At 44.5% G+C, this 25,835-nt stretch overlaps 1 protein-coding gene across 5 annotated transcripts; it reads left to right on the top strand.

The window, feature by feature from the left end:
* Positions 1-434: 434 nt before the first annotated feature.
* Positions 435-25,835, top strand: Tdrp (testis development related protein). 5 transcript variants are annotated; one of them, XM_051182066.1, is made up of 4 exons: positions 435-523; positions 788-997; positions 24,002-24,099; positions 25,370-25,835. In XM_051182066.1, the coding sequence occupies exons 2-4, from the start codon at positions 872-874 to the stop codon at positions 25,713-25,715; spliced, it is 570 nt and encodes a 189-aa protein (XP_051038023.1). In that variant the 5' UTR covers positions 435-523; positions 788-871; the 3' UTR covers positions 25,716-25,835. The 5 variants fall into 5 exon arrangements, with proteins under 5 accessions (XP_051038023.1, XP_051038022.1, XP_051038020.1 ...); XM_051182065.1 differs by having other exon boundaries at positions 440-548; XM_051182063.1 differs by having other exon boundaries at positions 451-616.

The following is a 25,835-nucleotide window of genomic DNA, read 5'->3' as shown; positions in this document are numbered from 1 at the left end:
TATTTTATTTTTTGCTATTGCTGCTGCTGGAAATCTGAACTCAGGCTGGAGTAGCCTAAGTGGCACCCTGAAAGATGACAGTCTGTGCAAGAGGGACCACTGGAAGTCAAGGGTGAAGACCAGGTTCACCTGGCTCTGCCAACTCACCAGCCTCTTCTCTTCTGGGCCCCTGAACTCTGGTCGACTCCTTCCTCTCTTGGTCAATATCTGTCCATCACTCATCAGTGTAGGCCCACAGCAGGCCTCATAGCAGGGGAAAGTGACCATTGCCTATCAAGGAACTGTTCTCTTTCCCTAGTCGGTGGCCCATGTCACCTTTTAGGATCAGTTTAGACCCCTGACCCTCAGCGGGCGGTCTGCGAAGCCCCGCCCTCGGGCCGTAGCAGAAACGGGGTGAGCATGCGTATTGTGCGGCCCCACCTCAGCGTTGCCTTAGTGATCCCGGATGGACCACGCCCATCGGGCTGAGTGAACGGAGGGCCGGGGTCCCGGGGCCACCGGCGTGAAATGTCGCGTGCTTTTGGTGCTCCCGGATTCGTGGTCCCTGGGTAAAGGACTCGGCTGTCTGTATTACCCTGGGGAACCTACTTAAGGAGATTGGGGCGGCCCTGGGGAGGTAGGAGAGGTCAGAGACTGAGGGGACTCCGGTTGAGTGTCAGGTGGAGGAGGGCCAGGGGGCAGGGGACTTGAGGGACTCGCGGGCTGAAGGGTTGGAGGAGGGTCTGGGGGCGGGCCTGGGGGCGGGGAGGGGACGGCCGCCCGCAGCTGACCGTCCCTCCCCGCCCAGTCCTCCGCACTGTCCCAGAGCCGCGGACCGAGTGTCCTCCCTCAGTCCCGGAGCGACGCTGCGCCAAGCGGCCGAACACCGAAGATGTGGAAGCTGAGCCGGAGCCGGGTGCTTCTGGACGAGGCCCCCGAAGACGAGGATGGGTTTCGAGGGGCACAGCAGACTTCAGCTGCCGCTCCGGCGCCGGTGAGGGCACGCGTGGGGGCGCAGGTGCAGGTGCGGGCCGCGGGGGCGAGGTGCAGGTGGATGGGGCCGCGTGCGGGGTGCGCAGTGGGAAGGGACCCGGCGCTTCTCGGGACTGTGAGCTGACTGGTCCCGGAGGACTCCTCGGGTTAGTGGCCCGATCGATCCTGCAGGTCACGGGCCCCAGAGCCAGCATGTGTGGGTTCCCGCGGGGCGCGCACCGGGGGCACTTTCCGCACTGGCCAGCGGCACTGCCCTTCGCTCAGCTGCCAAGGGCTCTAGGGTTCCTCCTGGGACTCCAGGGACGCTGGGTGACCGCTTCCAGGCCAGGTGTTTCTATTCCGGGGTGGAAGAAACAGAAGTCCTGAATCATGGTTCCCCGGGACGGCGGTTCGCTCACACGGAAAAGCTTTTGGTGACCATAGCAAACGCAAAGTGTGCTAAATATGTATTTGCGCGGGACACGTATGTCCTTTTTTTTTAAATATAAAGCTTTTGATCTCCCTTGCCCCCTCCCCCAGCCCCCGGAAGAAGAGCTCAGAGTCCTTTATACAGAAAAGGCTTTGGCCCAACAAGTGTAGAGATATGCTTGGAATGTCTAGAATTTTTTAATTAACGTGCTCCCAGGTGGATCTTAGCCTCTTCCCTACCCACTTTTTCAGTGCGGTTTTCATTCCCTTTCACGTACTATGAAATTTAGGTCACAAAATAAGCCAATTTTAAAGCATAGATGTATTTTGTTATTGTTTTTTTAAACACATTGTGAAAACTGTCGATGATATAAATCTTTCTTTTGAGAACTTGGAAATAGTACCGAAATTGCTTCTTCCCTAGTTGGAGCAAAAGGACATATTTGTTAGGAATGAAGTTTCACTTAAAACATTTCTTGAGAATTTAATAACATTGTCAACTCACAGACTTTGGAGTCGATGACTGTAAGTGTTCAAGTATGGTTTCCATCTGAATTTACATTTGAGAAGTCACCTTTTGGGATTCCTAGTGCTTACCTACCTTTTATTTCTTAGCCTTCAGATTTTTATAGCTAAATGGCAAGCTCTTGAGTGCAATGGTGAACATCTGTTTGTGGTCTTCAGATTTTTTATTATCTTCTAGCCAGCAGTATGTATTTAAGATTGCTTCGTGTACTTTCATGGCTCAATATTATATTTATGTTTGGTGCTGAAAAATATCCCTTTGTCTCTGTGGACCAGTTACCCGTTTACCTGCAGAGGAACATCTGGGTTGCTTCCAAGGACAGTGGGAATTGAAACCTCTGTAAACCAGCAGAATGGGCTTTCTAGTTAGGGGGCATTTTGTTCGATTCAGTGTGTGTGTGTGTGTGTGTGTATGATACATATGTGAGTGTGGGCAGGTGTGCATGTGGAGCGTCAGCTCTTGCTATCCACCTTCATGAGCTGGATCTCTCTTCATTTTTTACCACTTCCCAGCTTATTCCAGTCTAGCTGGCCTGAGAGGTTCAGGCCCATTCTCCTATCTCCATCTCCCATTGGAGTGCTGGGAGTACAGATGTGCAGCTCTGCATCTGAAATTGAACTCTGATCATCAGGCTTGTATAGTAGGTGTTTTCACCTGTTAAGGCGTCTCCCCTGCCCCCCCCCCATCAGCAAACAAGGAGCCTCTGCTGCTCTGTGCTACCTGAATCTGCTATGTCAATGTCCCTGGATTTTGTACATTCTAGTAGGTGTATATAATGGTATGTCATTGTGAGTTTTTAAAATCTTAACCCGCACAAAGATGTAGAGCATTGATTCTCATGCTTATTTGCCACCTATGTGTTCTTTAAGGCATTTGTCTCATTTTTAAATCTGGTATTTGTTGTCATAAGACATTTTTTGGATAATGATCCCTTATCAGGTGTGTATCTTCAAGCATTTTCCCCTCCTCCACGGCTTTTCTTCTCATTCTCTCCACAGTGTTTTGCAAAGAAGAAGTTTTTAATTTCAACGAAATCCACTTTCCATTTATTTCTTTTATGGATATCATACCATCATTGCATCTTACTTGTCAGGTTTTTTTTGTTTGTTTGTTTGTTTTTTTCATGGAGCAAGCCATTGCTATACCCAGCATCCATCTAAGTCAGTGTGTGTTGCCATCCAGTTGTGAGCTGTGATTTTGTTTGTTACATTATTAAGAGTGCATATACCACAATGTGTTGAAAAGACATTGCTGTAGAAAAATAGGTAGCTGGGCTATGTGGTGCTGACCTATAAAAATCTTGTCACTCCATGGATGGAAGCAGGAGAATCCCAAATTCAAGACCAACCTAAGTTATAGAACAAGATGGGGGCAACTGGCTTCCAAGACAGATAAGAAACTAGAGATTGATTTAAAGCAAAGCTAACTTCTTTTAGAATGAAATTTAAAAATCCATGGCAATCTATGATAAAACTGCTACCTACAAAATGTTTAACGTGGAGAGAAATAGGAATTAATATGTGGATAGGATTGACATTTTTCTCTCATGTTTAAAATATGTTTTCTGATATTTCACATCTAGTCCTTTGGCTCTTCCCTCCCCTCCAGACAGATTAAGTTAGTTCATTGTTGGGGCATGCACATGGAGATCAGTGTCCCAATTCTAGAAAGTGCTCAGTTTCCATCCATGTTTGGCCTGTTCACTTCCTTGAGAAATAGGCTATACAACTATGATCTGTTTCTGACTGTGTGTGTGTGTGTTGAAGAAAAAGTAGTATAACACTGTGTTTTAAATAAGTGTGGATCGTGGGAAATTCAGATAACTATTCCAGCTAGTTTTGGCACGTGGGAACAAATTCTCTGCACTTCTTTAGACTATTGAGTTTCTGTTGTCGTTGAAAATAAACATCTTATGGGTAGCACTAATTGGTCTTCAGTGGGTTGTCAAAAACATGGACATAAAGTTGGGAAGGGACTGTGTTGGGAGATTATGAGTTAGAGGGGAAATTGGTGAGTGATGTTGCATTTCATTGTTTACATGTATGAAATGTTAAAAAATGAAAATTATAATTGAAATAGAAAATAAAAGATTTAAAAAGAAAAGAAACATGTTTTCATTAAGATATAAATATGTAAGAAATATAAATTTCAGTGAGGCTTACAAGGAGGTCTATTCATTGCAGCCATTTCATAAGGGGAGGTATATTTTAATAAATCTAGTGTTTACTTTAAAATTAAAGTTGGTGATGCATATAGTACAAGATTTCTGAATATTATCAGGCCAAAACTTGGTTTTTCTGTCTCAGCAGATGCACTATTAAGTTTTTTTGTACATCCTTTAAACATTTATGCAAATATATAAATATACTTAGAAACATGAATTTGCTTTTCATCTGTAGACATTCATATGTATCTTGAATCGCTCTCTTTTATAAGGAGTCTCATGAAACACTTCCTGTACTAGCACCACTAGCTAAAAATCACTCAAGACTTGTGGTACCAAATGTTATTAAATAAGTATGCCAATATATATTTAATTAGGTCTCTTCTCAGAGATTTTGAGGTTTCCGAGTCAGGTTTAAAAACTCCTTTCATTATGGTTTTTATGATGATACAAACAAGGGGATGTAGAGATGCCGAGCATCGGCCCTATTAGACAGGCTTCCCCCACGTCTGAATTCCCGATTCAAGCTGTAAATCAATGTCCTTGCAAACAAACTTAGGGAAAACTATGACAAGATTGCCATGTAATTCTTTGAAGGCTCGGGTGTACTTACGAGTACTGAAATAAATCTGTCAATCAATTGGATATTTTAAAATTAAATTTGATGATGGGAAGAACTGGCATGACCATCTTTGTTCAGATTGCACATACCACCCTTTTTGGGTGCTCCAAGGGCTCTTCCAAAGGATGCTTTAGTGGTGTGGATTTGTGATGGATGGAGGACTGTAAACTGTAATGTTTGTGCTTGGCTTGACTTCTAAGTCTAGTAACCAACACTGGTGTCCTTTTGGGAGGAGTACAGTGTAAATATGTGACCTCGTAGGATGCAATGCACAGTTGTCCCCCTTGCCTCTATAGCTTACACTTTATTCCATTTTCCATGAGCTATTTTCAAAAACATAAATGAATACAAGTCCTTGCCAATGCAAGGTCAACCTGTGGATGGCAGTTCAAGATTTCTATCAGTGCCAAGTGCTTCTTCATTCTTCGTGTATGGCTGTTTTTGTGTTGCGTGATTGTCCTGGCCCATTTGGGCGGCCTCCACTGAAAGATGAGCTGGTAGCTTACACAGCAAATGTTCATTTCCTGGGGTTCTAGAGGTTCCAAGTCCAAGATTAAAGTGTTATAGAGTCTTCCTATTTATGTTGTGTGATTCCTCATATAAAAAGCTAGCAAGGCATAATCATCCTTGCTCTCCTATAACCTGCTTTTCTCATTTAACTTAATGTTGTTAAATAAATGTGCCAATATCTATTAGGATTGCTAAAATTGCTTTCTTTACAGTTTTGTGGCAGTAAGGACAAGAAAGCATCAAGGTGGCCAGACTGGCCCAAAACCGTATGTAATGCAGGGTGAGCTGAGACTCCTGTCTCTGAGTCCACCTTCATGTCCTCAGTGCTGGGATGACTGGCTTGCACTGACACACCAAGAGTCTGATTGGCACCCTCCTTTCTAGATTTCACACAGCTTCTGGACCAATAAGAGCAAGACCCTTTGGGGATCTGGACCTTTCGGCATTTCCCTTGCCTGCCTGCATTTTCTTTAAAAGCATTGCTGAGATAGCATTCATATAATGAGATAGCATTCACACAATGTTCTGCTTTACCATGAAATATGGCAGAGCCATGGTTTTTAATGTGTTCACTGGTGCAGTCAGTTTTAGAAAGTGAAGGAAAGCCAGACTCCAGAGCTGTCACGCCGAGCCCTGCCTTTCCATCTCTCCTGGCAGTTCTGCCGCTGGTACTTTTCCTATTGGGGAATTTTATATGTATGGAATCATGTGATTCTGCGGGGCTCGTGACTGGGTCTTGTACTTAGCGTGTTGTGTCATGTAGTCAGCACTCCATTCTGCTTTGTAACTAAGTACTCCATTGTGCTGATGTATTATAACACCGTGACCAAAAAGCAGTTGGGGAGGAAGGGGCTTATTTGGCTTACACTTCCATATCGCTGTTTATGATCAAAGTAAGCCAGTACAGGAACTCAAGCAGGACAGGATCCTGGAGGCAGGAGCTGATGCAGAGGCCATAGAGGGTGCTGCTTACTGGCTTCCAGGACCCCATGGCTTGCTCAGCCTGCTTTCTTACAAAACCCAGGACCCAGCCCAGGGGTGTCCCCACCCACAATGGGTTGGGCCCTCTCCCAGTCAATCACTAATTGAGAAAATGCCCTATAGCTGAATCCTAGGAAAGCATTTTTCTCAGTTGAGTTCCCTCCTTTCAGATGACTGTAGTCTGTGTGGCAAGTTGACAAGACTAGGCAGCACAGGCCTATGGTGATTCTATGTTTAATCACTGAGGAACTGCTATGCTTTTCCCAAAGGCTGAACCAGTTTCCATCCCTACCAGCTATGTGTCGGGATTCTGAGCACTTCATAGTCTTACTAACCCTTGTTCTTTACTGACCTTTCATTCTGGTTTTTTGTTTTGTTTTTCAACACAGGGTTTCTCCTGGCTGTCCTGGAACTCACACTGTAGACCAGGCTGGCCTTGAACTCACAGAGATCCTCCTGCCCCTGCCCTCTCCCCTCTGCCACCCCCAATGGTAGAATTAAAGTCCTGCTACTGACCTTTTACTCAATCCCAATGTTTGTAAAGTCATTTTCAGTCTCATTTTATGTTTCCTTGATATACTATTGAGACTTTCTATTTGGTCCTTACTCATTGAAGAAAAGGGTGACTCATTTTTGTTGCTGAACTGTAAAGGTCTTATACATTGTAGATGAAAGTCTCTTGCCCTGCCTGTATCAGATTTTGCAGTTAGTTCTTTCACAGTTGGTTATCTATCTGTTCTCTTAATTTCATTTGAAGTACATTTCCACTCTTTTTGTTGTTCGTGTTTCTGGTTTGACTATCTCTTCCGAGAGTCACTTTCCAAAACAGAGCCATAGTTACCCTCATTGCTTTTCAGAGTTTAAAACCTTGAGCCCCTCACTGAGGCCTTTGTTCTTTTATTTTTGTACATGGTATGAAGTAAGGGTCTAAGTGAATTTTTTGGCATGCAGGCTACTTGTCATATTTGTTGAAAGATATTTCCTTTCTTTTTTGGTTTGTTTTTCAAGACAGGGTTTCTCTGTGTAGCCCTGGCTGTCCTGGAACTAGCTCTGTAGACCAGGCTGGCCTGGAATTCACAGAAATCCATTTGCCTCTGCCTCCCAAGTGCTGGGATTAAAGTCGTGTACCACCAACATCTGGCATAGATGCTTCCTTTTTAAATGAACTATCATGGTGCTCTTCTGGAAAGTCAGCTGGCCATGTGTGTGCCATCTCTTCTGGATCTTCAGGGCACATGAACCAGTCCTGCATTTTTGGTTAATGCTTGTGGTGGAGCTGGTCTTGAAATGAAAACCATAGCTTCTACTTTTCTAGGATAATTTTGCTATTTGGAATTCTTCATTATTCTGTGTGTGTGTTTTAGAAGCAGTTTATTACTATTTGCAGAGGAAGCAGCTGATATCCCCACAGGGACTATATTGAATCTGTAGATCAGTTTCCAGAACATTGCTATGTAAGCAGTGTTTTTAGTCTTCTGATCCATAAAATATGAGATGAGTTTTCATAAGATCTCACAAAACTTTAAAAGATCTTGTAATTTTCATAGACTAAATATGAAGTCTTGCCATCTTTATTTCTTGTTATATTATTTTAGTGCAGTCTAGTAAGTAGAATTTCTTTAATCTGATTTTTGCATTATTCATTGCTGGTATGTAAGAGCAGTATATTTTTACATCTTTATTGAATATCTGATGATCTTATCTCTTTTATTAGTTGTAAAAGATAATGTCTGTACACATGGGGGCAGGTTTACTTGTTTTGCAATCTAGGTGGTTTTCTTTTTGTTTTGTTTTGTGTTTTTGTTTTTTTGAAATAGGGTTTCTCTGTGGCTTTGGAGCCTGTCCTGGAACTAGTTCTTGTAAACCAGGCTGGCCTCGAACTCACAGAGATCCTCCTGCCTCTGCTTCCCGAGTATTGGGGTTAAAGGCATGCGCCACCACCAACTAGCAGAGCTGAGTGTTTCTGTCATGAAAAGATGTTAGATTTTTGTCATGTTTTTTCTGTATCTGATCATGTGAATTCTGTTTCTTATTTTCTTGCTATGGTATATAATTGGGTTCCACATGTTTGTTCAAGTTTACATTCCTGAATAGCCACTTAATCAAATGCATGATGCTTTTAATAATTTTTAGGTTCAGTTTACTAGGTTTTTGTTTGGTTCTGTTTTTGAGGCAGGGTGCTGGGAATAAAGGCATGTTCTACTCCACTTGGTATTTCACTAGCATTTTGTTGAGGATTTTGTGTGTGTGTGTGTGTGTGTGTGTGTGTGTGTGTGTGTGTCTACATTTGTGACATATGGTTTATAGTTGTCTTTTCCTGTGATGTCTTTGCATTCGGTAATCAGGGTAATACTATCTTCACAGAATGAGTTAGGAAATGTTCCTTTTTTATTTTTAGAGACTTTTTGAAGAATTGCTGTTAATTTTTTAAATAGTTGGTAGACCAATATTGAACAAGTCTGACCTAATCTTTTCTTTGGGGCAGTTGTGTTTTCTTGTTTTTTTTTTTTTTTTTTTTTTTTTTTTTTTTTTGCTAGCCCTCTCTCTTTGCTTGTTTTAGATCTGTTCAGATTTTCTATTCCTTCTTGAGTCATGTTCAGCCCTTTATGTGTTTGCAGGAACTTGTCCATTTTCTTCAAGTTATCTGTTAATGCTCAGTTACTTGTTCTAGAGTAATGTTTCATTTCTCATCCTTACTCTTAGCAATGCGAATCTTAGTTTTCTCAGTTTAATTAAACGTGTCCATTTTGTTGATAACATTTTTGAGTCAGATTATCCATTTTTAGCCAGGCTGATCTTAAATTTTGAGGCTCAGATTATCTTTTCCTGCCTTCCCCTCCCAAGTAGCTGGGACCACAGGTGCATACTACCAGCATTCACACACATTTTTTAATTAAAAAAAAAAACTGTTGCTTTTGCTGACTTCTCCTGCATTGTTCTCTATCCATTCATGCCTGTCCTGATCTCTGTTTCTTCCATCCTGCCTGCCTTTGGTTTCATTTGCTCTTTTTCCAGATTGTAAGGTAGAAGTTTCTGTTACTGGTTTGAGGTCTTGTCTCCCTTAGTATTTGCATCTGTCTGTTTCCTGTGAGATGTCTCTGGCACAGCGCTGGTCCAGGGCTGACATGCCACATCCCTGTTGATTCTGCAGTAGTCTTCTGAAGAACTGGAGATGGGGGTTGCCATGGTTGCTATGCCTGTAGCCTATGGTTTTCAAAGGGCACGGAGGACTGTCTAAAGATGTGTGATTATCCTTATTCTTCTTTTGTCTCACAAATATGTGTATCTTACCTTTTTAAGTTCATTTTGTAATAGTAAATTATTGCTGTGATTTGTAAACACAAGGTACCTTTGGTCTGTGTTTTAGATATGATTTATTTTGGCTTTTTTAATCCACTGAATTCTTTGACTTATATTGTAGATTTGTGATCTAATATAATATTGTGGTTGTAAATACTTAAAATTTTAGTTTAAGTGATACCCAGTTTCATCTCTTACAGCGAGAATTGAGAACAGAACTTAGATTTTTATATTTATTTATTAAGAGTACAGTTTCTTTGTGTCTAGATCTGGCTTAATATTGCACAAGGAAGCCTGGAGAAGGAACAGTGTGTGTTCTGTCTCTGTCCTTTGCTATGGATGGTGAGTCCTAAGAGCTTTCTCCTTCTGTTTGCAACTCTAAATTCGGTTCCTTTCCTGTTCTTGCCAGGGTACCCTTAGAGTGGGATGGAGCTCGGCTTTGCCTAGATCAGGGAGACCAGTGTGGCTGGCTCAGGACACTGGGGTCTAAGCCAAGAATATGAGTGGTGTTTTACCGTAGGAGGAAAGAAAGCATCTTGCCAAGGCAAAGTAAGTAGACCATCACTCCTACTCCGTGGATAAATCACACAGACATGTCAAGCAAAGAAAGCAAGTTCATTTAGAAAACTATGTAACACCCTCCATGCAACTTCAGGCAAAGGTGTAAAAAAGGCTAGGAATATGGGAACATGGGTAGAAGAGAGGCAAACAAGACCAGCCCCATTGGCAGGCCAGCCCTGCCATGCACAGATCACTTCACCTCTCCCCCGCAAAGTGGCAGGAGGTAGGAGGAACTGGAGCTACAGTCTGTAGAGAGCTCTGGGCATCATGGATGCTGAGGGTGTGGGCTGGTCCTTACCAAAGGGTTTTGTGAGGTTGGAGCTATTGATGGAAGCTGTGGTCCTTCCTTCCCACTGTTGACCTTGTTGCCTGATGACCACTCTCTACTTTGCAGGGGTCCCTTTGGTCCCCAGAGCTGCTCTCCCCCTGGGTTTCCATGCTCTTGTTTTGTTTTGTTTCGTTTTGTTTTGCTTTGTTTCTGTCCCTTCCTTACCTGGCACTGCAGTGCCCTTCCAGTTCATCTGACCCCTTGTCCCCCAGCAGTTTCAATTTATTGTTTTCAGCCCAGGAAATCTAGATCCTTTTCCTCTCTCTCTTTTATCTCCTCGTGAAATCAGCCAGACCTACTTACGTAATGCTTTGTTTAGAGAATATTTATGATCACTAGAAGCTCCTGAGCTTTCAGTGCTGGCCTTGCCTTGGCCCCAAGCAGTGGGGAGCTGTGATGAGCATCTGGCAATTTCCCTTTCATACTCAGTGTTGCTCATTCCTAAGTTAACTACTGTTTATCCTCTTCCTCCAGATACCTGCTGACTCCAGCTTCCAAGGCTGGCAGGTCTTCCTTTGATTGTGAAGCCTGGTAAACCCTTCAGACCTTTACCCATTTCACACTTGCTGCACACTGCCAAATGCAGCTGCCTTTCCTTGCGTGTTTCACATGCTAGTTAATGTAGTGAAAAGCAGACGATCCACAGTTGAGGGATCAAACACAATGAAGGTTTATTTCTTGACTGGGGCACAGCCCTAGTGGGCCTTCTGGGTCTGTGGTGGTCCTGTCTCATTCTTGATTGCCAGACTGGTCTCTGGATGGCAGCTTCGGTGGAGCAAGTGCTTCCAAGGGCAGGGCCCTGGAATTGCACATTCTTCTGCTCAAGGGGGCATGCAAATTCATGAAGCCTTGGCAGCTGTAAGGATGGAGGAGAAGGTAGACTTAGTTTCCTTCTAGTTATTTCCATGTTCTGAGTAATGAGGAAAATAAGGAAAAGGGAGAGGGATGCTGTTCTCTTCTGCCTGAATCTGTCTGTCTGTCCTTGGCACTCGTGTGCATCCCTCTTTCATCTCTCTTGGTCACTGTGATAACTGGGCAATTTCCATTTCATTTCACAAAAGAAAGAAAGAAATCTAGAACATTGGTTTCTTGAAAAAGTAGCTAGTTTGTATCTTCTCTTTATGCCTCAAAGGAAACAGAAAGGACTTGTGACAGTGTTCCTACTGGGCAGTTAGAGGATGGGCAGGGAAGAATTCCCTGAATTGGGGACTGCATGCTGAGGAAATGTTCCACATCCAGTAGCTAGGAGCCTGAGGACATCCCTCTTACTCCATGTGATGGTGGGTTTCTGTGACAGCCGGTGGCTGCTGCTCCTGCTCAAGGCAACCTGGGAGATGCCCTGGAGCCACCCCAGCTATTGATCTGAGGGTGTTTACTCTCAGGGTAGGATTTCTATAAGCAACACAGAAGCCTGAGCCTTGAGAAGTGCCCTTTTGTTGTTCCCAACCTAAGCCTCTATGAAGTGCTGATTATCTGTCCACATCCTGTTTTTGTTTGGTCTCTTAGATCCAGAACATGGGCCAGGGCAAACCCTAGGGCCTCTGTTAACCCTAATAGCTCAGTAGAAAGCAGTATCTTTAGTGGATTGCTTTCTCTGCTCTGGAACATTGAGCAAATGCATTCTGTGGGTCATGGTGCTTACCTACTTTCTTTACCACCCTAATTACTCTCTCTCTCTCTCTCACACACACACACACACACACATCTCTGTGTAGCCCTGGCTGTCTTGGAACTCGCTTTGTAAACCAGGCTGGCCCTAATCACACACACACACACACACACACACACACACACACACACACACACACACACACATCTCTGTGTAGCCCTGGCTGTCTTGGAACTCGCTTTGTAAACCAGGCTGGCCTTGAACTCACCCGCCTCTGCCTCCCAAGTGCTGGGATTGAAGGTGTGCACCACCACCCAGCACTTGTCACTTCCTTGGCTAGTTGCACTCTGTGGGTTAACAACATGGCTGCCAGTTTTGTTGTTGTTGTTTCTTTACTCCATACACCAATCCTTTACTCCATACACCAATACTTCCTAAGGGAGTATTATCCGACACCCCATGGCTCTCTCCATGTAAATGTCCTCACTCTCACCTTTGTGGTCTCACCAGTACACCGCTGTGGAATTTGAAAACGCCTGCTATGACTTGGGGGCTACCCACATCCACGTTCAACCATAAGTCATCCCAACGCTTCTTAAGGAATGGGATTTAGCTGAGATCTACCCCAGTCTTCCTGAGCTACTGTGGGTTCATCTGTGTATTTGGTCCTTTCCTGATCCATTTATCTGGGTAGTGACATCTTAATTTCATCTCTCTGTCGCCTGTGCCCCTTCTGTCCTCAGAAGAGTAGGGACTACTGCTGCAGCTGTCACACCTGCAGGTGCCCAAGACTAATAGGGTACCAGCATGAAGACGGAGGTAGTGGGAGACTGTGGGTAAACACCCCCACGCGTGCAGCTGAAGTTTAGACATGGATGTGTTTCAGCAGGTGCCAGTGTACTGGGTGGTTTTGTGTGTCAACTTGACACAGGGAGAGTACTCAGAGGAAGGAAACCTCAGCTGAGGAAGTGCCTTGATAAGACCCAGCTGTAAGGCATTTTCTCAATGGTGGGTGGGGCCATCTCTGGGCTGGTGGTCCTGGGTTCTACAAGAAAGCAGGCTGAGCAAGCCATGGGGAAGCAAACCAGTAAGCAGCTCCCTCCATGGCCTCTGCATCAGCTCCTGACTCCAGGATCCTGCCCTGTTTGAGTTCCTACCCTGATTTCCTTCAGTAATGAATAGCAATGTTGAAGTGTAAGGAAAGTAAACTTTACTCCCCAATTTGCTCTTTGGTCATGGTGTTTAGTCGAAGCAATAGAAACCCTAACTATGACTGTCTGTCTTAGTTTTAGTCTTTAGTCTTTAGAGGCGACTGTACGCCTCTAAAGAACCAGTACACTAACATTTTTGTTATTGTTCTGATGAGGGCTCTGCCAAAAAATGCTATAATTACTTTCTTGTTTCCATACAATGGCCTGTGAGGTGATACATTCACACAAGGGTGTCAGATTGTCCCTCACTTCTGTTTTCTGCCCCCCCCATTCTGTTAGCCATCTTATTCATCTCCCAGAGACACTGCCACAGGAGCTATGGGATGACTGCAGAATTCTGTGTGTGTGTGTGTGCGTGTGTGTGCGTGCGTGTGTGTGTGCACGCGTGTGTGCATGTGTGTGTGTGTGTGTTTGTGCGTGTGTCTGTCTGTCTCTCTGTCTTACACACACAAAACCTTAACTTGAGAGTAGGAGACAACAGTCTTGGGTGCCTGCTCTGCTCAGCATCTTCACTATAAGCCTCATATCAGAAGCCACAGCTCTTTGCCCGCCCACCTGCTCTTCTCACTCTGGCTGTGTGTTTATGAACCTGGACATGGGTGTGTGCTTGTGTCTCTCATGTTTTATCTCAGTGACAGGAGCCTGGAAACAACCTTCTCTGTCTGGGGTCCCGCACTGCCCCTAGCTAGCTTATGTGGTCAGTGTAGGACCGCTCTACTTTGCAGCCCTTTCTTCTCAAATGTTCTGAGCTGGTCAGGCTCATGAAAAAGGCTCCTGTAGCCTGATACTCTGGTTCTGATTTAAAAAAAAAAAAAAAAAGTCCTGGGTTTGATTTCACTGTTGACCTAGAAGCCTAAATTTCTGTAGAATACCGTTTCTCACTAACTTGAGTGTTTTCAAATAAGATAATCTGAGTTCCAAACTCAGAACTTGGGCCATCTCTCTGCCCGGGGTTTAAACATTGCTCCCACAATGACAATCACATCCTCATTGATCATGGAGAAGAACAAGGATGCTAGCAGCTCTTGACACCCAGGAAAGTCTCCAGGAAGACTTGCTTCTACGCCCACAAGATCACTTCCTGGTGAGGGGACTCTTTCTGTAGGGACATGTAAACAAACATCTGCCTCCTTCTGATAGTGCACCGATAACAACCTGGGTACAAAATTCCATCTTGAGGAACCAATAAGTTTAGTGAGCTCACTTACAGGCGACCACTAAAAAGTCGCATCCCAGCATCAGTGATCAGCATGAATGATGAGTCAGCATGATGAGCTGCCTAGACAGAGTCCCTCCTCAGTCAGCTTTCCATGTTCTGTATGCTTCAGCACCTTCTGAGACCATGAGACTGTGTACAGGTAGGGCAAAGTCAAATACAGGAGCTGCAGGAGGGAGAGGCCAAATTCTCAAGTGAGAGTCTGTCCAATGACTTTCCCATCCCCTCCTCCAATGAGAAAGTGTCAGCCCTCAACAGGCTCAATGTTGAAGGCCTCTTGCAAGTAATCATGGTTGCTTTGATGAAAATAATGACTGTTATGCTTGGGGGGTAATGTTCTACAACACTCCCAAGACAACTGGTGTTAGTGCCACAGAATGCGCTGCAAGATGCATTTCTGTCCTCTCCTTGCAGACACTGCCAGATGTAGGCCTTGTATAGAAAAGTTCTGGAGTTGAGAGGAGACCCAGCAGGCTGTAGTCTCAGGCAGCTTTAGCTCCCTGTGTCTGTACTTACCTCTTGGCCATCTATGCAGGGAAGTGTAGTAACATGCTTATGACTGTGTGGCCAGGGCACCCTTTTGTACACCTGCCCTTGTGGGAATCCCAAGACCTCTGACAAATGCCTGGGACAAGGTTTTACCCTACTGTGGCGGGATATTTGTTTATACTGTATGAAGAGGTGTCACTGTGATTGGTTTAATAAAAAGAATGGCCAGTAGCTAGGCAAGTGAGGTTAAATGGGACGTGCAGACAGAGAAAGAGGAACTCAGGATGAATCTACTCATGCAGGAGATGCCAGCGAGACACTGAGAAGGTCGACATACAGAACTGAGGATAGATAACAAGCCACGTGACAGAATGTACGTTAATAGAAACAGGTTAAGTTATAAGAGCATGTTGGGAACAAGCCTAAGCTAAAGGCCAAGCTTTCATAATGAATACAAACTCTCTGTGTCCTTGTTTGGGGGCTGGTAGTCCCATAGAAAGTCTAGCAAGGACCTACACATGGGGCACAGTAAGAAATTGGTATCAGTTTATGTAACAAGTTGGCAGCACGACTACTGGTGTCCTCTGGGGTTAGTAAAGTAGTACAAGGATTACTTGTACAATACCATGCACTGAGTCAGCCTGATACCCAAGAGCCTGGCCCGTGGGTAATACACACGACGTGGACACTGGAGGAGGTGCTGGTCCTGTCTGGGACTGGTGGGTAACACGCAGGGTGTGGACACACTGGAGGAAGTGCTGATCCTATCCCTGTGTTACTCAGCCAAGTGTATTTTAAAACAATGACTTTATTTCTGGATTTCTCCATTTAATATGTGTAGACCCCAGCGAACCTGTGGAAATCTGAACTTCAGATGAGAGAAGATTGCTGGGAGCTGTTTGTGTTTGATGTCATGGCTATGATATGAGGGCCATGTTTCATGATAAATTCTGGGATTTTGTAGTTCAACAAGAACTTCCCAGCTGACCTCTGAACTTTAATATCTTAAAAAGCATACTTAAGTTGGGACCATTGGTGTGTACCTATAGTCTGAGGCGCTCAGAGGCTAAGGCAGGGGAATAGTGAGTTTTGGGTCAGCCTGACCAACTTAGCAGGAGCCTGTCATAAAACAAAAAGTAAAAAAATAGCAGGACTATAACTCATCAGTGGAATGTTTACCTAATGTGAAATGTGCAGATTCAAAGTGGGCACACACCAGAGTATAAATATGAAGTTACTTTTGTCGATGGCATTGCTAGACTTGAGTGAGTTGCGTGGTTTCTACAGCAACATATTTGTGTCCCACCAGACTTCTGCTCACAGGATCAGAGAGAGAGAATATCTGTACTGCAGCCTTCATCCACTGTGTTGAAGTGCTGTCTTGACATCTTGACGTAGTTTTTCTTGCTGTGGTAGTTTATACCTGGCACTCTGTGAATGGGCACCACATGGACCTGTCACACTCTGTGGAACAGTCTGCTAGCCACTATAAGGTCTCAGGAAGGGGGCACCACTTAGACTCACTATAACGAGTAAGGTTTTTCCGCCCACCGCTGGTCTGGTCCCGCCACCGCGCCAGCCCCAATTAACATACAGAGACTCTGTATTTGATATAATGCTATTGGCCAGGTATTAGTTTTTATCAGCTAGCTCTGTCTTAAATATTAACCCATTTCTGTTAATCTACATATTTCCACATGCTTTCATCTTACCAGGGAATGGGGCAGGCATCTCATCTCCCCAGACTCTCCATCTTGACTCCTTCCTACTTCCTCTTTCCTCCTTGTCTCCTAGTCCCTCCAACAGTGCTTTATTCATTAACCAATATGAGAAACATATATACAGAATGACATCTCCCATCATCTCTTTTCTGTCTAAATAAAAAGAAGGTTTTTAACCTTAACATAGTAAAATATATCACACAACAGTTATCAAATAAGAATCACAGTTAACAATATTTAGTCCATTAACATTTAGTAAGATTTGAAGAAAATATTTCATCATCTATCCTATCTTTGTGTGTCTAAAGTCTTATATGTAACTTATCTTTAATCCTAACTAAGGAAAACTATAACCATAACTATTTGTCTTCAACTCCCTCAAAGACCACAGAAGGATAATATATAAACTCTAGAAATGACAGAGCCAACTCACTGCCTGGTCAGCTTCTGTAACCTTCCATCTTCAGCTCATAGGCCATAGTGTGTCTGGCAGACTCTTTAACAAAGTAGGAAAGTTTAAACTGTCTTTCTGTATTGGCAGTTTGTCAGTCACTTTTCTGTGTGTCCTGCAGACTGTCTGGCAGACTCTTCCATAAAGCAGGAACTCTTTAGCAATGTCCATCTTGAATCAGCAGTCACTTTTTTGTGGGTTCTGCATGTCCAGTTTATACAGCATAAAGTCAAACAGTCCAGACAAGAGCAGTATCTTGTCCAAATGGCTAGTCTTGCAAACTCCATACGTGTTTCTTCAATGTCCATCTTCCTTTCTGACATAGGTGGTGTTGCCAGGAGCATTTATGTCTCACTGTCAAGAAAAACCCTAAACCATTTTAAATGCCATATTCTGTAGGTCTTTGAAAGGTTTGAAGAATTCCTATCCATCTCAGATACATCTCTGTGTATCTTGAAAACCTAACTAACTTAACTCTAAGCTTTGACTATTATAGGTAATTATCTATAATCTGTACTAAATTATACATTACATTCCTAAATGAGCTATATAAACACAATACCTAAACAAGAGAAATATAGATATCACAAAATGGACCTTAAATTGTATCAATAAATGAAAATCCATTCCAAAACAAAGTATTCATATTTATACCATAATTCCCTTTTTGCCTTTAAAAAGATATGGGTTGTGATCATTAACCATTTATAACCAAGTCCATTTAAATGAAAACAAACATTTATAAACAATATTTGGGAATTTGGGCGTCGTTTTTCCAAACTACTTCCTGCTGATAAAGGGCGCTGTCATGGGGGATCCTAAGGAGATGCAGAAATCCTGGCTGTAGTCTGCAAGGCTGCCTTGTTCAAGCTGTTTTGAATGTTGGATCACCAGGAACTCTGTTTCAGGGGGTCTGGCTTGCTCAAACCATATTAGTCTGGAAGGAATCCACAGCTTTTCATTTTCTGTGGAAACAAAAATAGAAATCCTTTTCCCCAGTAACTTGTCCTTGAACTTAAATTTTGGAGTGAAAGCATTTTTAAAATATATAAATTGAATTAATCCTGCAGCATTTCTTTTATCAGTTGTTGTTATTTCCTCAGCAGTCAAACGATTTAAAGACAAGAGAATAGCATATAGCATCCATAATTTTTCTGTGCTTTCCATCTTTATGTGGCTTTTTTATTACTCTGTTTATTTTACTTATATTTTTTAATTTTTTGAGACAGGGTTTCCCTGTGTAATTTTTATCTGTCCTGGAATTCACTCTGTATACCAGGTTTACTTTGAAATCACAAGATATCTGCTTGCCTCTGTCTCTCCAGTGCTGGAATTAAAGGCGTGTGCCACCACACCCAGTTTTTCTTTGCCTTTTTAAAACCATTTTATTTTATTTTATTTTTCCCATGTCTACTTTAAAACACACTGTAAACCTTTAGAGGTTTTTCTTAGTATGAATCTGTCTTTACTGTAAATGTTTATCTTTTTTTAGCCACGAGTCTTTTATCTGATAAACAACAACATGGCTAAAATGAAAGTCATAGATGTGTTAGCTGCGGTCTATCCAAGATAGCGGTGGCTATTTTACCACTAACACTGAGAGCTGTGCTCACTGCCTTGATCTACACAGCAGCAAGCAGCATGTTGCCAGCTTGGAGACGTGGTCACTGCCATTGCCAGCTCTCATACACACCAATGAATTGTTAGCAGAGTTTCTTAAACGCCTTGTGGTTTTTGCCGCTTATGCTGAGTCAGGAAACTTTTTTTTAATCTTTGCTTGTCTCTCGCAAATCAGAGTCCAACCAAGAAAAATGCTGCTACCAAGAAACCTTGCTTGTCTCTGTTCTTTTGTTTCTAAAACTGTTTTTTAAGCTTTTGTTAAATTTTTAAGTGGAAGTTCTTATTAGCCACATGGGTGCCATATGTAAGGAGTAAGGTTTTTCCTCCCGCCGCTAGTCTGGTCCCGCCACCGCGCCAGCCCCAATTAACATACAGAGACTCTGTATTTGATATAATGCTGTTGGCCAGGTATTAGTTTCTTATCGGCTAGCTCTGTCTTAAATATTAACCCATTTCTGTTAATCTACATATTTCCACATGCTTTCATCTTACCAGGGAACGGGGCAGGCATCTCATCTCCCCAGTCTCTCTCTCCATCTTGACTCCTTCCTACTTCTTCTTTCCTCCTTGTCTCCTAGTCCCTCCTATCTTCTTTTCCTGTTGGACAACAGTGCTTTATTCATTAACCAGTATGAGAAACATATATATAGAATGACATCTCCCATCAACCCACCCTGTGATGAATGGAACCTTCATACATGTTTTACTTAAATAGTTAACACCTAGAGTTGGAGTTTCATGTCTGAGGGAAAATAGAAAGAAATGCTGGTCTGTTTGGGACTTTGAGTAACCATGGGGATATAGTCTTCAAAATGTTGATGTTAATAGTGGCGGCACTAAATATGATAAGTAGTATGGTTTGGAAAAACCAGTTTAGTAGTGTTTTGTGTGCATTTGTGTGTGTGTGAGAGAGAGAGAGACAGAGAGAGAGAGACGGAGAGAGACAGAGAGGCAAGGAGGCAGTTTCCTCTTGAGTCCTGGCTGGCTTTGTTCTTCTACATAGCTCAGACTGGCCAGGAACTCATTGCCTTTCTGCCTCAGCCTCTGTCGGGGTCAGTTTTGAAGTTCTCTTGGACATTTCCCTGTGTCCTGTGTTCATGATGCACCCTTGGGCTTGCAGGAATCCCCTGGGGTTCTTCTGCATACTTGACAAGGCCCTTGGCTTCACCTCTCCAGCAAGAGTCTGGTGAGCTGAATGATACTCTCCCTTTCCCAGGTCAGGTTACCTACTCGGACTGAAGAACAGCTGGAAGAAAACTGTTTTCCATTACCCTGATGGGACTCCCTCCTTGTTTCTGTAGCCTCCCTTGCCTTCTTGCCTCGCTGGCTGTCACTGTCACTGGTTTTGGCTGTCACTCATTTTCCGATTTGGGGGCTGCTTCTTGAGTTTGTTAAGTCTTCCCTAAAGAATAGCCAAGATGAAGAGAGCTCGGAAGGGAATTTCTTAGTGGCCCACACAGTGGAGGGTGTACACCTACCCCACAAAGGCCAGCCCCACCTCAGGCCCATGTCTTAAGCCCCTGAACTGTTAGCATTGTCCCATACCCAAGGCCTCCCTCCTGCTCTCCCACCTCCATAGGGTATTCCTGCGAGATCTTCCCTGAGTGAAACAGAGACAGTTCCTCACAAAGGGGAGGCCCGATCAGGGACACTGCAGTGTCATCTCCCCTCGCAGTGAGAAGGGTCCAGATTCATCACCTGAGAAACCTTTTCATCCTGCCTCTGCAGGCACTGTGGAGGAGGCGGAGGGGGAGGATTATGGGCCTGAGTAGGGCTGTGGTCGCTGGGTTGACTCACAAAGCACACACACAAACTTGCTGGGACAGAGCCGTGGGTATGGGGCCACTTGTGTTTGCGTAAGCTGGAGAGGGGCTCATAGATCCACAGAATATAACATCCAAGGGATGCAGTTGCCTGGAGCTCCTGAAGATGAGGGCTACCCTGCTCCCACATCAGGTGGCAGGTGACAGTGGGGCTATGAATAGGACTGTTCTGTGCTGGGTGGTACTGTAGAGCTCATGGCCTATGAGGGGCCCTGAAACTTCTGCACCATGGTAGTGGCGGGACCTAGAAGAAAGAAAGAGCTGTTCTTCCATCTCTCCCCCCACCCTCAGGAGAAGCTGTTCTGCAGCTCAGGTCAGGGAGACAGAAGTGTCACGCTGCCCTACAGAAATGCTAGGTATCGATGTGTGGTTAGAGCCACTTGCTCTTCGCTCAGCACTGAAAGTGTGTGGGAGCGCGGCGGTTCAGAAGCCTTGATGGCGGTTTCACTGCTGTTACACCCATTAAGTATTTAGCCTTTGGACAAGTGGTGGAATTCAGACTTTGCTCCTGGAGGGATGTGCCCTGCACAGCACCAGAGACCACTGGTCTCGTGTTAGCTCTGTATAAGTTCTCGTCTGATATGTTTAATCCTATTCAGTGAAGTAGCGTATATACAGATCTTCTCATGGGGCAGGATAGGTATGATAGGGCTGCAAGCTTCTGCCTATCCCTTGATAGGATGTGCTCTGTCCCTGACTCCTGGGAGACCCTTGCCCAGTATCCTCAGGTGTCTAGGACATTTATATGGCTTTAGCCTCAGGGTCAACTCCTTCCCTGAAATGCATTTCAAAGACTGGTATCTAAGACTTGGTATTTACATAAGGGGCCGCTCATGGTGTAGATGTGGCTGGCTGCTGTGGGGTCTCCCAAAAAACACAACTAACCTACAGGAAAAACAACAGCAATGAGTCGTGGGATCTCTTGTGCTCCAAATCCAGGAAGGTGTATGAACTTACCAAGCATGGCTAACCTCTCCAGCCTGGGCAGACTTGACAGCATGCAGGATGGGCTAGCTTATAGTCTTGGACAGTGTTCAGCTGTGAGGTGAAACGGGACCCAGAGAATGGCAAAGTCCAAGTCCCTAAGACTTTGGGCTTTTTGTATGAGAGATGGCAAAACTGTAACGGGGTTGCGGGGGCGGGGTTCTAGTGTTTGTGGGGTTGATAAGTAAGAATGCTAATAGGTCATTGATAAGTAAGAATGCTAATAGGTCAGAAGTGGGAGGAGACTTCTAGCCTTGAAACCACCCCAGTGTGGCCTACGACATTCTGCTCTGCATGTAAATGCTGCTGCCCTTGGTGTGATGCACACTTGAAGTCACACCAGAGGGCTCTGGGAAGGCCTGCCTTTAGATAGGTTGGCTGTGAAGAGGCAGGTGGACAGGAAAGTGCTGCAGGCTCCAGCTGTCCCATTGCTGGCCATGACCTTCTGTGTTAATTACAGTTGTGACGTCCTACCACACCTCCTGTGCTCTGACTCTGTGTCTGCTCATCTGAGGAAGGAACAGCCAGTCGACCTCCCTGAAAAAGTGTCTTTACTGTTCACTTTGTCTCTAGGAAGTTTTCCTCTTTGGGTATATTTTTCCTGGGTTTGTTCATTTCTCCTATCAAGGCTACTTGTTTAAATCCCATTGGCTGCAGGCACTGTCCTAATAATGCCAATGGCATTGGGTGGTAAGCCAAACTCCCGAAGTTCCTCTCTTGCTGGCTTGACTTACAGTGCAGACTGGCTCCCGGCAACCATGGTAGGGTTAGGTGGAATGTGCAGCCCCAGAGAGGGACGGACAAGCAAGTGAGTCAGCAAGCCTGGCTTGATGGAGATTTGTGCTTTGTGTCGTCTGGGTTTAGTGACCATAATAACCCCCCCAAAACTTGGTTCAGGCTCCCTGTGTTTTGTAGACGTTATTTCAGGCAAGCGACTTGAGGCCTCCTCACGGTTTGCCCTCACAGGGAAGCCTGTGTTGTTTTGCAGGTCTCTGACTTGATTCCAGAGAGGTGCTTTGGGGACAGCTAGTGCTAGGCACAAGTGGATCAGACCTGGACTCTGTCCCCGATTCGTGTAGACTAATGTAGCACCCTCACCCTGAGCTGAGGAACACAGGACACAATACAGGCTTTCCACAGCAGTGTGTAAGGTTCCTTGCTCTGTGGGTATCTGCATAGGCACCTGGAGTGGTAAGCCAGCGTCTGATGCCTGTAAGTTTTTGTTTTGGCTGTAGTGATTCCTTTGGCATGGGTACACCACTTAGGATTCTAACACAATGGGTGTGGTGGAGGGCCTGACAGTTGGAGGCAGACCTCTGCCAAGAGGGGATCCCTAGGGTCTAGACCAACAAGGGGCCAAGTGTGGAAGCGTGGCTCTTGGGCATGTTTTGATGGTTTCGTACTTGTACTACCTGATGGGTTCACTGAAAATTTGTGTCACCTCCTATCAGAAGTCTCCACGGCCTCTCAGCTCCGTTTTTATGACTCCTTTTATATTTCCTTTTTAATTACTTCCAAATGGTTTAAAGTCCACCTCACCCTATGACAGTTCCCTTTACTCACACCAGCAGGGATGATGGCGTGTTGGGGTATAAAGCTAGACTTCCAGGAAACCTTGGTCTCTGCATATTCCTTCCTGCTTAGTAAGTTACTTAATAGATCTACAGTGATTCATTTCAAGATCCTGATCTCACAAAAGAAATCGTATAAAATGATTTTTTTTCAAGAATCAATAAAATACATCGTTTTTTCTCCAAAGCTTGTCTTTGTAGAGGTTGGGGCTAGAGACCCCTGTAAATAGCCTTAGGCCCCCTCAATGCCAGGTTGTCTGGCATCAAGACCCGATCCCTTCCCGTATTGTAATCTTCCTCAGTCCATAACTAAACTGCTTTAACGTCCACATGGAAAAAACATGATTGTTGGCTAGCACATTATAGAATGTGGCTTCCCAGAACATAGATGAGCAGGTAGGATATATGGTGTGTAGATATGGAAGGGTCACAGGTGTGCTTGGCCTCAGACATTTCCATCAAGGGCATGAGATTATAATTGGGCTAGAAATGCCCTTGCCAGTTATGCTGTGGCCATGGTCACCAGCAGAACACATTCCTTCTATGTTGATGGTGATGGTGTGAGCAACCATACAGTCCAGCCCACTGCTGTCAAAGCATAGATGTGGGTACAGTAGTGTTTGGCACCTGTTACCTATTTACTGTACTCAGTCCTTGTTCTTGGTGGATTCATCCACAGCCTTAGGATAGTAATCTAGGACACACACACACACACACACACACACACACACACACCCCACGTGGCCTAAGCTCGTCATAGGCTACACTGTTGTTTAAATGTGAGACAGTCACTCTATGACATTAACGTGGTGCTAGATCTTTTAAGCTGTGTTACCATCAGTAAGCCATACATTGACTCATTGGAATAGGAAACTGTGATCTGTGGATTTGTGGCATCAGGTCTGATGTGTCTTTTTACCTTTCACCTGTTCAGGGAGCAAGCCTCAGAGGTTGGAAAGAAGTGACTTCTCTGTTTAATAAAGATGACGAACAGCACCTGATCCAGACGTCCAAATCTCCCAAGTCCAAAGGGTGAGTCAGCAGCAGCCATCTTGAGAGGCAAAGAGAATGCTGTGCTAAAACAAGAGGGGCTCTCACAGGCCCACCATGGCCTCTGGAGAGGCTCTAGGCTGCAGGTCCAGGGGAGCTATGAGATGTGAATGCTAGGGTTTCTCTACCCTATGAACACAAAGAGATGGAGTGCACTTTGTGGATGCTCTGGGGACAAGTGAAGTGTACTTTGGGCCGAGGTTATGTAACCAGTGAAACATTCTGAAATGCTAAAGCAAAGGAAAAAAACTAAAACTTGTAAATTGAACTCACTAGCCGTAAGCTAGCCTGCAGCCATGCTCATGAGTATCCAGGGAAGCACTGTGTTGTGTACACCACTGGGACTAAGGTGTGCTATGGTGGTAGAACCCTCCCTGGCATGCACACGTGCCGGGTTTGATCCCAGCCATCAAAACTAAACAAAACCACAAGTATTGATTGGAAACCATAAAAGGTTCTAGGAAGTTAAGCAAGTATAAACTGATACATTGTTGCTACCTTGTTATAAATTCATCAGAATGGTAAAAGTGCATTTGGAGATAAAAATGTAACTTAAAGAAAAGTAACAGGACTTCCTGTTGATAGATAGTACGATGGTGACCTTGGAAACCTGTAGCTGTGTTTCCTTCTGTCTCGCTGGGACAGAGTTGCTCTTGTAGTGCTGAAGCAATGGTTTCGCAAAAGGTCTTGGTCATTGGGTGATGTGCTGGTAGGTCTAGAAGACCTGTGTCCCAGTGTCTGCAGCAGAGTCTCAAGTGATGCTGATGTTTAGGCATTCAGAACACTAACCTATTCTTTGTAGCCATCATTTCCTTTTCATCATGGAAGTTTTGAGTCCTTATTTTCTTGAGTAAATCACCTACTAAATGTGTAAGACTAGTTTTCTCTATGAAGAACTCTACTGAAAACCCTCTTAGTACACAGAATTTCCCCTTTATTTATAACCTAAACTGGCCCTTGGTTTTTCATGTCTGATTTGCTTGTGTACTCCCTTCTACTGCCTTTGACAGTTGTTTGTTACAGCAGCTTCCAGTCTTCCTTCTGAGGACTGGTCCTTTGTTCACACTGCATGGGACCCAAAGTGTAGCATATACCCAAAATAAGCTTATACCAGCTAAGTTTCCCATCATTTTTAATGTTTACCCCAAACTTGGGCACAGATTTCTATTAGCTTTCTAAGTCCTTTAAGGTTTTTAGAAAGGGCGTTATCAAAGAGACACCATGTGACCAAAGCTAAACTTTTCACCTACAGAAGTAGTCTCCGACTAAAAGAGGAGTTGAAGGCGGAGAAGAAATCAGGATTTTGGGACACTTTGGTTCTGAAACAGAATGTCCAGCCTAAAAAACCAGACCAGATTGAAGGTTGGGAGCCTCCCATACTTACTGCTGAGGACGTGGCGGCTGACACCGAGGATGGCAGCAGTGGCTGCCCACCCTGGTCTGGCTGGGAGGATGATACCAAGGGCTCTACCAAGTACACCAGCCTGGCCAACTCAGCTAGCAGCTCCCGCTGGAGCCTCCGGTCAGCAGGGAAGCTAGTCAGCATCCGGCGACAGAGCAAGGGCCACCTGACAGACACCTGTGAGGAGGTGGAATGAACCGAAGGGGCTTCACTGTGACATCACATGCTTTTAGGGTTGGCCAAGCCTGGTGGCCCTTCCACTAGTACACCATTAATTTGTTGAGCCCTCTCGTAGTCAAGGAAAGGGATCCGCTGA

Source organism: Phodopus roborovskii, unplaced genomic scaffold, assembly GCF_943737965.1.
Source record: "Phodopus roborovskii unplaced genomic scaffold, PHOROB, whole genome shotgun sequence".
Taxonomy (NCBI): domain Eukaryota; kingdom Metazoa; phylum Chordata; class Mammalia; order Rodentia; family Cricetidae; genus Phodopus; species Phodopus roborovskii.
Note: the sequence above shows the minus strand (reverse complement) of the source record. Positions and strands in the feature narration are given on the sequence as shown.